This window comes from Eubalaena glacialis, chromosome 8 (genome assembly GCF_028564815.1).
Source record: "Eubalaena glacialis isolate mEubGla1 chromosome 8, mEubGla1.1.hap2.+ XY, whole genome shotgun sequence".
In the NCBI taxonomy this organism is placed as follows: domain Eukaryota; kingdom Metazoa; phylum Chordata; class Mammalia; order Artiodactyla; family Balaenidae; genus Eubalaena; species Eubalaena glacialis.
The window spans coordinates 69,947,208-69,960,677 of record NC_083723.1 but is presented as its reverse complement, the minus strand read 5'-3'; the positions used below and the strand labels follow the sequence as shown (position 1 = coordinate 69,960,677).

At 32.4% G+C, this 13,470-nt stretch overlaps 1 protein-coding gene across 1 annotated transcript; it reads right to left on the bottom strand.

Moving 5' to 3' along the window:
• Nucleotides 1–2,029: 2,029 nt before the first annotated feature.
• LOC133096610 (large ribosomal subunit protein mL51-like) lies at nucleotides 2,030–13,470 on the bottom strand (the record flags this gene model as incomplete). The annotated part of the gene is made up of 2 exons (XM_061198241.1): nucleotides 2,030–2,086; nucleotides 13,081–13,470. Coding segments are annotated over 2 exons (447 nt in total), but the record flags the coding sequence as incomplete, so codon positions are not given.

Here is a 13,470-nt window from a genome sequence, read left to right as displayed (position 1 = left end):
CAAGCCACAGGGTGTCTGTCACAACTACTCAACCATTTTGTTGTCACACTAAAGCAGCCACAGATACCGCCCCCCCAATACATAAACTAATGGCTGAATTTGGCTCATAGTCAGCTGGATTTGCCTGGCAGGCTATAGTTTATCAAGCCCTAATCTAGAGAAATATACTTTGTTTGACTCACTATTATTGATTAAAGGTTCCAGATCAGTGAATTTACATATTAACCGATTTTTTTTCCCCCCAAGTGGAAAGGTAAATAATTTCTTTTGTTAGAAAACATAAGCTCAAAGGTATGGTTTGTTACACTGTAGAACATTAACCAGTTTTATATATAACCGAGAAATTTTATTCTAACAACGTTTTATTAAAAAGGTATAAATACACATCTCCTTAAATGTTTCTTGAACTTGTTTTGATATCTTCTTGGGTCCCTCATTAATAAATAAGTTGAATAAAATCTTTGACGTGTAACCATTTTTATGTGAGTCATAATTTTACCTTTTTGAAAAGTAAAGTTTAGCAATACAAAGTATCCTACAGGACAATAAAAAAATGGGTAGAGTTATCATTTCTAATGAAAGGATATCTACAAATTAACAAGTCTTCAAAGTGTTCAGACTCTAATCAAATAGTAAAGAGCAAAGTTAAGCACTGGTACACTCCTCTATATTATTAAATAATCTATGGATGGTCCTTGGTATCCCCTAGTATGACATGAAAGGATAAGCTTCATTCCCTTCTGCCTTATTTCTCAGTTTGGGGAAGAAAATGTAACAGGAAGAAAAAAATGGGAAACCCCTTATTTAATGTAACATAAGAGGAAATAGGGGGGAAAAAGAAACAAGAATCATAATAAATTGAAAATTCAATATACGAGAGCAGAAATAATTCTAAACATATCAGTAATTGTAATAAATATGAATGGATTAAATTCTCAAAAATAGATTTAAACTAATCAAGTTCTATAAACAGCAACAACAAAATACCAGGCTAGTTATAATAAAAAGAAACCTGATAGTGCCTGATTTAAAAAAAAAGAATTGAAGGCAAAAGTCATTAAGAAATGAGGGAATGACATCATTCATACAAAAGCCATAAAATATATAACCTCAATCAACATAACATGTATCAGAATGAAGAAAACATATTCAGAACTTGAAAGAGAAACTAACAGATTTATAAGAATAGTAGGAATTTTTAAGATGCCTGTTTCAGATAGCAATAGATCAAGCAGATTCAAAATAAGTATGGATAATGTCTGAATAATGTAACTTAACATTTGCTAGTAAATATAAATATATACATGTGTATCTACTTATACACTTATATACATACACATACATATATATACATCAGTGTATGTGTATATATGTATACATCTATATGAATACATATACACACACACTCAGAGAATAAACATTCTTTTCTAATATACATAAGAAATTTATGATAAATAACCACAAGCTACCCACAAAGGAAGTTTCAACAAACACACACACACAAAACCAAAAAACTAATATTATGCACACCGTGTTCACTACCCACAATACAATAAAATTAGGGATATATAACTAAGATAGCAAAAAAGAAAAATAAAAACACATGAAATAATAGTAAATAGAGCATTTATTTTTTGTCTTTCAAAACTATCATTAAATGGATAGTGCATTTTAAATCGATGGCACCTTAAAATTGAAGAAATACAAGCCCAAATCTTTTATTCAAAATTGCAAAATCCAGAAAGCTCTGAAAAATCTGAAGTAATTTTTTAATTTGTTTGGCATCAAAACATAATCTGATCTGAAATTTTTTAGTAGGAAAAGCTGTTCTGAATTGACAGGAGACCATTTAAAGACTATATTCTACAGAGTATGAATATTCATATGTTGGTGGCAAAAAAAAAAAAAATTCTGAGTAATCAGTGCTGCCCCAGGCCCCTCTGGAAGAAGTTACATAATAAATTCATATGAGTTTATGTTACCATTCTAAAATCTAAAAAATTTTCAACTCCAAAACAGACATCAAATCTCAAGTGGTTTCTAAAGGGATTGTAGACTGGTACAGTATTTCTTCTGTATTCTGAACCTAAGAAAAAGCATAATGAAGGGAGCTTGTCAGCTCTAATATCTATTTTTCCACCTCCTAAATGCATCCCAATCAAATATTTTTCTGTGGCAAGACTCCAATTTTATGACTATTATAACATACAAACAAACTATTTAATTTTTCTTTCTTTCCTTTCATGCAGAGAATAATGGAATGCAAATATTTTCCCTTGCCTAGAGGCAGGGTTTGAATATTAAGAAAGAGAACTAATATTTTGATTGTTAATGATTCAGCCTCTAAGGGTAATGAGCCATCAAAATTTATTGAGAAAAAAAAACAGGAGAACTAAATTTGAGGAAAGAAAAAGTGCCTGTGAAGGAAGTCTGAATAGAGAGGAATAGATTTCCCTCCACCTTCCCCCTATCCCTGGCAAAAAGGAAGTTGGAAAGAGGTGAGTAAATGAAAGGGGGTACCAGAAGGACCCTGGGAGCTTTGGAGCCCAAGAAGAGGGCTTGCTACCTGGGAAGAAACAAGTAGGTAGGCCTAATTAAGGACCACTGCCAAGAGCACTATTCAAGTGCTCAGATGGTGAATGGAAGCTGAGAAGCAGGAGCCTTCACGAGTGAGAATGTCACACTACTCCAGTTGATCCTCTCTTTAGCAACAAGGAAGGACTTTAGAACCCAGTGGTTCACCTACTGATTTTGAGCAGTGATGATGCCTTCTGGGGTATAGGATTTTACTGTTTGAATTACCCATGGAGGAAATCCTCCTGATTATAATATTTTAGGCCCTCTCGAACCCAAGATAGGAGAGATGAAATCCTGGACAACTAGTGTAGTAGTAATGATGGGGAAATCACTCCTTGCGTTTCTGTTGCTGGTGAAGGGGTACAGAAATGAACAAGATTTTATTTTGTAAGTGGCCTAAGAGACTGTCCTACATCTGAATGATTTGTAAATATATAATAATTCATGTTCCTCTTTATTGGTAGTTATTATTAGAAGTGTGGGCAGTTTTAGTTACTGAACCAATCTTTGAAGTAAAGAAGTAAACCAGACTTTGAAATAAAGAGTACAACCAAAAATCATATTAAAAATAATTGCAGTGTATGTAACAGATCTGATGCAAAAATAGATTTTGTATAGGCACTACTAAAGTAAACAAACTACAACAACAACAAAACCCTGAGAAATCTCTGTAACCTTAAAGACCGATTTCCTATGTTGAGTGGGTTTATATCTCAAGCCTGGAGAAAGAAGTAAGCTCTTGTCTTTCACACTTTCATTGACCATCATTACGCCCATTCAAATCTGCCTAAATTCCATCCACACATGAATTCATCTCTCCCTTAGAGGTTCCATAAATGACAAGCCCAAGGGAGCATTAGGGTAGATGATAATTTTCAAAAGAAGATAAAATGTCTCTCATATAAATATAAAATTAACCCATGTCAAAGATGTTATTTAACTCATTAAATGAGGGACCCATTTCAATGGGTTCAAAAGGGGACCTCAAAGAAGACATACTTTTGAGTCTGTAATACTGAGATGAATTTGCAAAACTGGCTTTCCCACAGGAGGAAAAATGTTTTCCTTCCATTAGACAGAATTTTTTTTGCATGTCTACAGACAAGAATTATTTGCATTGTTATACATTTTCTACAACTTAACTTCACTCTGTACAGAGCTGTAAAATAGCTTAGTTAGAGACAAAGTTGCATATCCCTAAAGGTTCGGATAATCCCCAAAGGCTCTAACATTGCATTGAATATATAGACAGTAATCTCCTTTGCTTATCCTGAAGTCATAAATTTCCCCATTACAAATATTACTTGAATACAATTTTTTAAATGTCACAGCTATTTCCGCAATTCTCCAAGTCAAGCTGAAGATTCTGTTTTAAAGGAAATGTTCATCATTCATGTGGATTATAATAAAATGTCAAGATTTTTGATAATTGTCAAAGTATCAATGACAGTGAGTAGGCAGAAATGATTAGTTCCTATTCTGATACTTAGTAGATATACTTACAGTTTGCAAAAACTTAGGCAAGGATAAAGAGAGAAAAATATTTTGTCAATCATTACTTTAAAAATAATATTCAGCAGAAGAAACATCTTGATAGTCATCAAAAGCAATATCAATAAATATGTTTATATGTACTGTAATATTTCTGGGTAGAACTCAGATCAATAGAAGGATTCTGTTAATTCTCAAAAAAAGGTTATTGGGAGAAAATATAGCAAGTAGCTCAAATTTTATTAGAGACATTTTAAAGAGACTTGGGCCACTCAAATTGTCAGTCTTGAAATATGTTTTACACTCTAAGACAAACAAAAATACAGTGAATTAAATGCTAAGGATAACTGACATATTAACTATGGATCAAAATATTGGTATAAAAAGGTTTTCTTTAACATATTACACATCACATATGTTGAGGTCTCTTATATATAACACAAAGAACCCCAGCCTGCTTTTATAAATTTTGAATTATCATATCTCTGTGTAAATGTTGTAGCACCGATATATAATTTTAGGGCACTCTCCTTAGGATTTATTTAATGCCAAGGCTTTCAATCACAAATAAAATCCTGAATTATAACACCAGGAAAGTATCTGATTTTTTAAAGAATATTACTTGCTGATATGACAGAACTATATTACAGTAAAAAGTAGGAATTTTCCGTGTGTATTTTTCCAAAGAAAGCTGGGAAAACTCTGCTTCCAGCTATTACAGAAAAGTATATATCAGAATAATTCTCTTGCCAAAATTAATCATACAATGCATGAAACAACAGTTTGACACATTAGAAAATACTGATGGCAGGCAGAACTTGAGAAGCAGCAGTCCTGGAGAGAAGGCAAGCACACTGAGGTGAGCCTCTGCACTATGTTTTTCCTCAAGACACCTGCAGATTGGCAGCAGAGAAACAGAGGCTAAACACAAAGACAAACCTTGCTTGTAACACTCTCACTGGGCTGAAGAGACAGAATTCAGAGTTGAGGGTAGCCAATGCGGTTAAGACTTGAGGAAAATGAGAAAGCACATAAAAAGTGTACCTGAAATTCTGCATTCAACATCCCTGTAAAGAGTTTTCCAGCTCTGAAACCGCACATACACAAAGCAAGACTCCCAGAAACCTAGCCAAAATTAGTAGTATGCCAGATAGCTAAGCAAAGATCTTGGCAGTATGGTAGTACTGAGGACATGTAGAACATAATTCAGGGCTCAAAAAGTAGAGGGGATGTAGGAAACACCCTCATGATTGCACTTGAGACCATAGAAAAGGTATACCCTAGAAATAAGGACTGTGTCCTGAGAATGAAGACAAATTAGGACAAAACCAATCCAATCAGAGTAGAGAATCCACCTTCAACTAGATCAAGATGATCTGCCATATCTCTCTCTTCCTGTCAAAATGAAATTAAATTATCTTGGAGAAAGACATCATCACCTAGGACCCCTGTAATTTTTCATTCAGGATATCAATATTCCATCAAATATTACTAGAGAAAACAAGAAATTGGAACATATAACAAAAAATAGGAAAAATTTGAGAATAGAAATAGAACTAAGGATGATGCAGATATTGGAGTTATCATTAGATAATGTATTCTTTAAAACAGAGAAAAGGATGGAAAATTTTCAAGAAAACAGTTATCTACTAAATAATATCAAGCAGAAATTGTATAAATGAAAGAGATAATAATTGAAATTAATAATCCAATACATGAGTTTAATAGCAGATCAGGCAAAGTAAAGATTAGTAAACTGAAAGAGAATAACTAGGAAACATCCACATGAAAAGTCAGAAAGAAAATTCAATGGGGACAATTCAATGGGAAAAGAACAATCTTTTTCAAAGTGGCACTGGGACAACCTCAAATGCACATGCAAAAGAATAAAGTTGAACCATATACAAAATTAACTCAAAAGGGATTGTAGCCCTAAAAGTAAATCTAAAGTCATAAAACTTTTAGAAGAAAACATAAATCTTCAAGACCTAGATTTAGCAATGGTTTCTTAGGCATGCCACCAAAAACACAAGTGACAAAAAAGTTACAAAAAGAAAAAAAATACATAAATTGGATTTCATCAAATTAAAACATCTGCACTTCAAAGGACACCACCAAGAAAATGGAAAAAAAAAAACCTCAAAGAATGGAAGAAAATATCAACAAATCATGTATTTGATATATATAAAGAATATATAAAGAACTCTTACAACTCAGCAATAAAAAGACAAATACCTCAATTTTAAAACTGGCAAAGGATTTCAAAAGGTATTTCTCCAAAAGAAATATACAAATACCCAATAAGCACCCAATGTTCAAAATCATTAGTCAAATATAAAACTACAATGAGAAACCAGCTCCAAGTCATTAAAATTGCTAAAATAAAAAGACAATAACAAGTGTTGGTGAGTTTGTGGAGAAATTGGAACCCTCATACATTTCTGATGGGATTATAAAATCTTCCAGCCACTGTAGGGAAAATGTTTGACAGTTCTTCAAAAAGTCAAACATAGTATTAATACATGACCCAGCAATTCCACTCCTAGGTATGTACCCAAGAGAATTGAAAACATATGTCCATAGCAAAATGTGTATATGAATGTTCAGAGCAGCATTATTTATAATAGCCAAAAAGCAGAAACAACCCAAATGTCCATCAAGTGATGAATCAATATTAAATGTGGGACCTATATGGGAAAAGAATCTAAAAAAGAGTAGATACATGTATATGTATAACTTGATTCACTTTGCTGTACACCTGAAACTAACACAACATTGTAAATAAACTATACTCCAATAAAAATTATTAAAAAAATATTAAATGTGGTATATCCGTACAATAGACTAGCATTTGGCCATAAGAAAGAATGAAGTACTTATACATGCTCATATAGATAAACCTTGAAAATATTATGCAAAGTGAAAGAAGCCACACAAAGGTGTTATTTTTGTGATTCTATTTATATGAAATGTCCAAAATAGGCAAACTTATAGAGACAGAAAGTAGATTATCAGCTGCCAAGGGCTAGGGAGAAAATGGAATATGGACTGATAATGGGTACAGGGTTTCTTCAGGAGTGATGAAAATATTCTAAAATTAGACAATATTTACAACTCTGTAAATATAAAATTAGACAGTATATTTACAACTCTATAAATATAATTTAAAAAACACTGAATTGTCATACTTTAAAAGGATGCATTTTATGGTATGTAAATTACATATCAATAAAGCTGTTATAAATTAAGTTAAAATTCAAAAACAAAAACAAAACTGAGAGAATTCAATGTAAATATATGTGTAAATATATGCTAAAAGACATACTCGCAAGAGTTCTTCAGTTAGAAGGAAAATGATCCAGCTGGAAATCTTGTGATATAGGAATTAAGGAAAAGCACCAAAAGTTCAAAATGTAAGTAAATTTAAATTAATATTAGTTGATTTTTTTAAAGTAACTTGTGTGATTTAAAATATATGGAAACTAAGACATATAACAACAACAGCATAAAACGTGAGAGTTAATGGAGTGAGAATGTTTATGAGATCCTTACTTTGTCCAGAAAGGAGCAAAAACATTAATTCAAGATAGATTCTAATTTAATGTAGACAGTAATAATTCAAGAATGCATGATGTAATCTCTATATTAACCACAAAGGAATATTTTAGATGCATTACTATCAGGCATAGAAGTAGAAAGAGAATAATAAAATATACTTATTAATTCAAAGTAAGTCAGGAAAAAAGAAAAAGGAAGAAACAAACACAAGGAGAAATAAAATAAAATCAAGCCTAATATAGTAAATTTAAACACAAATATAATAGTAATTATATCAAATATAAATGGACTATATCCTTCAATTGAAGGACAAAATTATTCAAATAGGTTTTTTTTTAAATCTATATACTGCTTACAAGACCTTAAATGTTAGGAAACAAAAGTTGAAAGAAATGTATGGAAAAAGAGATTATATGCAAACACTAACCAAAAGAGAGGGTTTGTAACTACAGATAGATAATATAAAGAAAACTTTAAAGCAAAAATTAATAACTAGAAATAAAGAGAGATGTGAAAATATGATTTTAAAAAACAGTCAATTCAGAAGTGTTATATAATAATCTATATTTGTACGCACCTAGTAACAGAACGGCAAAATATGTAAAGCAATACATATTGCTTTACATATGTATTGCTTTAAGAGCTAAACTGGACAGAGGTAAATGGATAAATAGTTAATACACAATTATGGTTGGAGATATTAACAAAATTTTGGTAACGATCAATGCAGACAAAGATATCGGTAAGGATATATAGAAGAATTGAACAGCACAGTTACCACAATTGACCTGATTGAACTACATAGAAAACTCCATCCATCACAATAGAGTTCACATTCTTTTCAGGTGTGTATGAATCGTTTATCAAAATAAAGCATATTATCTCAAATAAATTTGAAAGGATTGAGTCAAAGAGAATAAATTCTTTAATACGTATGTAATTAAGCTAGAAATTACAAAGAAAGATAACTAGAAAACCCTCCAATACTTCAGAAATTAAACAATGTAACTCATAAGTTAAAAAATAATGATTGACAATAGAAAATATTTTAATTGAATGATAATAAAAATATATCAAAACTTGTGGGGAAAGTTAAAGGCTTAAGTGTATATATTAGAAAAGAGGAAAAGTTAAAAATCAGTTATCTATGTTTCTACCTCAAAAGTAGGATGTTAAAGAAAGAAAATAATAAAGATGAGAACAGAATCAATAAAAATAGAAACACCATACAGAGAAATTTTTTAAAAGTGATAAAATGGATTAACTTCTAGGAAGACAAAACAGAAAAAAAATAAGAAAAGAAAATACAAATTACCATTATGAGAAATTTAAGAAGTGAACATTGCTAAAGATTTTACAGTCATTCAAAATATAATAGGAGGATATTATAAACAATGTATGTCACAGAATTTGAGAACTGAGATGAAATGAAAAAAACTGCTGAAAAACACACCTTCCCTTAACTTATATTCCAATATATATATGTAAAATTAGAATAGTTGCATATCTGTTAAAGAAACTGAATCTGTAATGAAAAACTTTCCCATAAAGAAAAATCCAAGTCCAGATGGATCCACTGGTGAACTACTGCAAATACTAAAAAATAATAATAACAATAATTTTTCTGAAGAAAAGAAAAAGAGGGAACACTTCTATGTTCTTCTATGTGGCCAATGTAACCTGACACCAAAATCTGTCAAGGATATTACAAGGAAGGAAAATTATAAGCCAATATATCTTATGAACGTAGGTGTAAAAACCCTAAATAAAATAGTAATAAATTGAATCCAGCAAAATATGAAATCAGAAAGACACCCACACAGAAAAAAATCACAAAGTATTACCAAACTTGACCTAATTGACCTATAAAGAACAGTACTTCCAACACAACAGAATACATATTCTTTTCAAGGACATATGAAACATTTCACAAAATAGATATTATAATGGTCAACAAACCAAGTGAGGTATATTCAAGGTATGCAAAGTTCATTTAATATATAAAATTCAATCAATGAGAGATCTACTTTCAGTCTGGTGAGCAGACTCCAACCAGATCAATCCACCCAGAGATAAAAATTGCCAATACAGGACAAAACACCATAACTAACTATAGGCATTGGAGAACAAACAAAAGTAAGCCAATTCTGGAGGCAATTTAAACTTGGAAGAGGGATAGCAATGGGGTGAATTTCCCATTTTTATAATTTGTAGAGTAAGAGGATACATTCATGCCATATGTAGGTTAGCTAAAACTCCAATAGAAAACTGTAGGATTTTTAGGCTGTAGAACCAGAGGAGAGTTCAAAATGATCATAGCTGTTGGTAAGTGCTAGGGGATCTCAGAAAGAAGAAAAGCACGAAGCTCTAAATTTTCTGTATAAACTCTGCTCAAATCTCTAGTTGAATTTGACCAAATCCAACACACATTCATGATAAAAACTCTAAAAACTATCAATAGATAAGAATTTCCACCTCATAATAACTGGCATCTATAAAAAACCTACAGTTAACATCACACTTAATGGTGACAGTCTGAAAGCTTTCCTCCTAATATCAACAACATTACAAGGATGTCCTGTCCTCTCTTATTACTCCTACTCAACATTGAACTAGCTATGACCTCCAACATAGCAAGGCAAGAAAAAGAAACTATTAGCACACAGGTCAAAAAGTAAGAAGTAAGTCTTTATTTGCAGACAATAAAATCTTTTGTGTAGAAAACCCTAAGGAATATGTTCTAGAAATTACTAGAACTAATAAACAAGTTTACCAAGGTCACAAGATACAAGATTAATATACAAACTCAATTGTATTTCTCTATACTAGCAAAACAATCCAAAAATAAAATTAAGAAAACAATTTCAATCACAATAACATTAAAAATAATAGGATACTTACAAATAAATTTAATAATAAATTGAGCTACAAATTCAAGTTTGAGCTAATATTCTCTTCTACCGGTACCGGTACAGAACCAACAAAATAACGATCAAAATCCCAGTAGTTTTATTTTGTAAAAGTTAACAACTGGGGACTTCCCTGGTGGCGCAGTGGTTAAGAATCCACCTGCCAATACAGGGGACACGGGTTTGATCCCCAGTCCGGGAAGATCCCACATGCTGCAGAGCAACTAAGCCTGTGCACCACAACTACTGAGCCTGCGTGCTGGAACTACTGAAGTCCGTGCACCTAGAGCCCATGCTCTGCAACAAGAGAAGCCACCACAATGAGAAGCACGCGCACCGCAACGAAGAGTAGACCCCACTTGCCGCAACTAGAGAAAGCCCACGTGCAGCAACAAAGACCCAACGCAGTCCCCCCAAAAAAAAGTTAACAAGTGATTCTAAAATTTATATAGAGATGCAAATATCTAGAGTAGCTAAAACAATTTCAAACAAGAAGAAAAAAGCTAGAGAAGTTACACTACCTGATTTCAAATCATACTATAAAGCTACAGTAATCTGGACAATGAGATTTTGGCATAAGGACAGACATACAGATCAATAGAACAAAACAGGCAGTCCAGAAATGAACTCACATTTATGGCCAACTGATTTTTGACAAAGACACCAAGATAATTTGATGGGAAAGAAATAATGTTTTCAAAAAAAACAGAAAAAATATCCACGTTAAAAATAAACTTAAAAGATGCAGACATAGAGAATGGACTTGAGGACATGGGGTGTGGGGAAGGGTAAGCTGGGACGAAGTGAGAGAGTGGCATGGACATATATACACTACCAAATGTAAAATAGATAGCTAGTGGGAAGCAGCCACATAGCACAGGGATATCAGCTCAGTGTTTTGTTACCACCTAGAAGGGTGGGTATAGGGAGGGTGGGAGGGAGATGCAAGAGGGAGGGGATATGGGGATATATGTATACATATAGCTGATTCACCTTGTTATACAGCAGAAACTAACACAATATTGTAAAGCAATTATACTCCAATAAAGATGTTAAAAAATAAAATAAAAATAAACTTAGACACATCTTACATCACATACAAAGATTAACTCAAAATGGATCATAATACTAAATATAAGATATAAAACTATAAAACTTTTAGAGAACATGTGGAAGAAGATCTTTGTGACCTTGGGTTAGGTAAAGATTTTTTAGATATGATACCAAAGCACAATCAATAAGAAAAAAATGATAAATTGAATTTTATCAGTATCTTTTAAACTTTATTCTTCAAAAGACACTGTTTAAGGAAATAAAAAGACAAAGCACAGACTGGGAGAAAATATTTACAAAACACATATCTGATAAAGGACTCATACCCAAAAAATATAAAGAACAATTAAAACTCTAGAATAAGAAGACATACAACTCAATTTTTTAAATGAGTAAAAGATTTGATGGCACATGAAAAGATGTTCAACATTATTAGTCATTAGGGAAAGGCAAATTAAACTACAATGAGCTACCACTACATCTGCTAGAATGACTGAAATCAGAAAGACTTAACAATAGCAAGTATCACTGAAGATGTGGAGACACTAAAATACTTTTATGCTGCTGGAGAGAGTGTGAAAAGACAAAAAGAGTTTGGCAGTTTCTTGGATGTGTAAACTTATCATATGTCCCAGAAATTCCACCCCATGTATCTATCCATAAGTAATAAAAAACATATGTCCACACAAAGACTTGTACATGAATGTTCATAGCAGCAATATTCAAAAGAGCCAAAAACTGTAAACAATACAAATGTCCATTAACTGGTGAATGGATGCACACAATATGGTATATCCATGCGATGAAATATTATTCAGCAATAAAAAAGAACAAACTACTGAAACTTGCAACAACACAAATGACCTCATAAATATTATGCTAAGTGAAAAAGACAAACACAAATGTTTACATAATGTATGATTCCATTTATATGAAATTTCTAGAGAAGGCAAAGCTATAGAGATAGAAAGCAGATCAGTGGTTGCCTAGGGCTAAAGGTAAGAATGGAGATTGACTACAAATGGGCAGGAATAAACTTTTGGGAGTGATGGAAATGTTCTAAAGTGGAATTGTGATGATGTTGCACAAATGCTTAGGTTTACTAAAATTTATCAAACTGTACACTTATGCTATACAAAATTGTAAATTACATCTCAATATATACTTTTAATCTTTAGCTGGCTCCCAAATCATACATGTGTCAGAAAAATTCAGATAAAGATGATAGAACTTAACTGTGATTTTAGCTTCCACACAAGAGACAGAGTTTGAAGTTTGAGTCCAACTAAGTTTATTACCTACCAAAATGAACAAAAAAAATCAGAATTTTTGGAAGACTATAACAGAATCCACAACATAACACTGACAATGTCCACAATATAATCTAAATTTTCTAAATATATATATATATATATATTTTTTTTTTTTTTACAAAGAAGTCCCATTTTATTCTTGAGAGCATACAAATCCCTTTCCTCATAAGGAAAAGTACTTTCCCCTTCTCTTGGGTGAGAGATATGACTCTTCCACAGTTCCCAGCTTTCTCTTCTACCGGTACTTGTACATGCCAGTTAAAGCGTTTGTAGAGATAGGTGATGCGTTTGTTCAGGTTGTGCAGGTCATCAATGAACATCCGATTTCCAACCATTCTCTTCTTTCGGATACAATGCTGCAATTCATTCCCCTTCCAGCCTCGAAGACATATGGGGCCCTTGATCAGTTCTTTGGGGTGCTTTTCAAAGTTTCCCAGGATCCCGATGTTGTCATATACCCCAAATACGGCCCTCTTCTCATTCCAACAATCAACCACTTTGTGGGGCGGAAGGGTGACCCTTACATGGAACAATCTAGGAACACCCAGAGAGAAGCTTCTGCAGGCCAA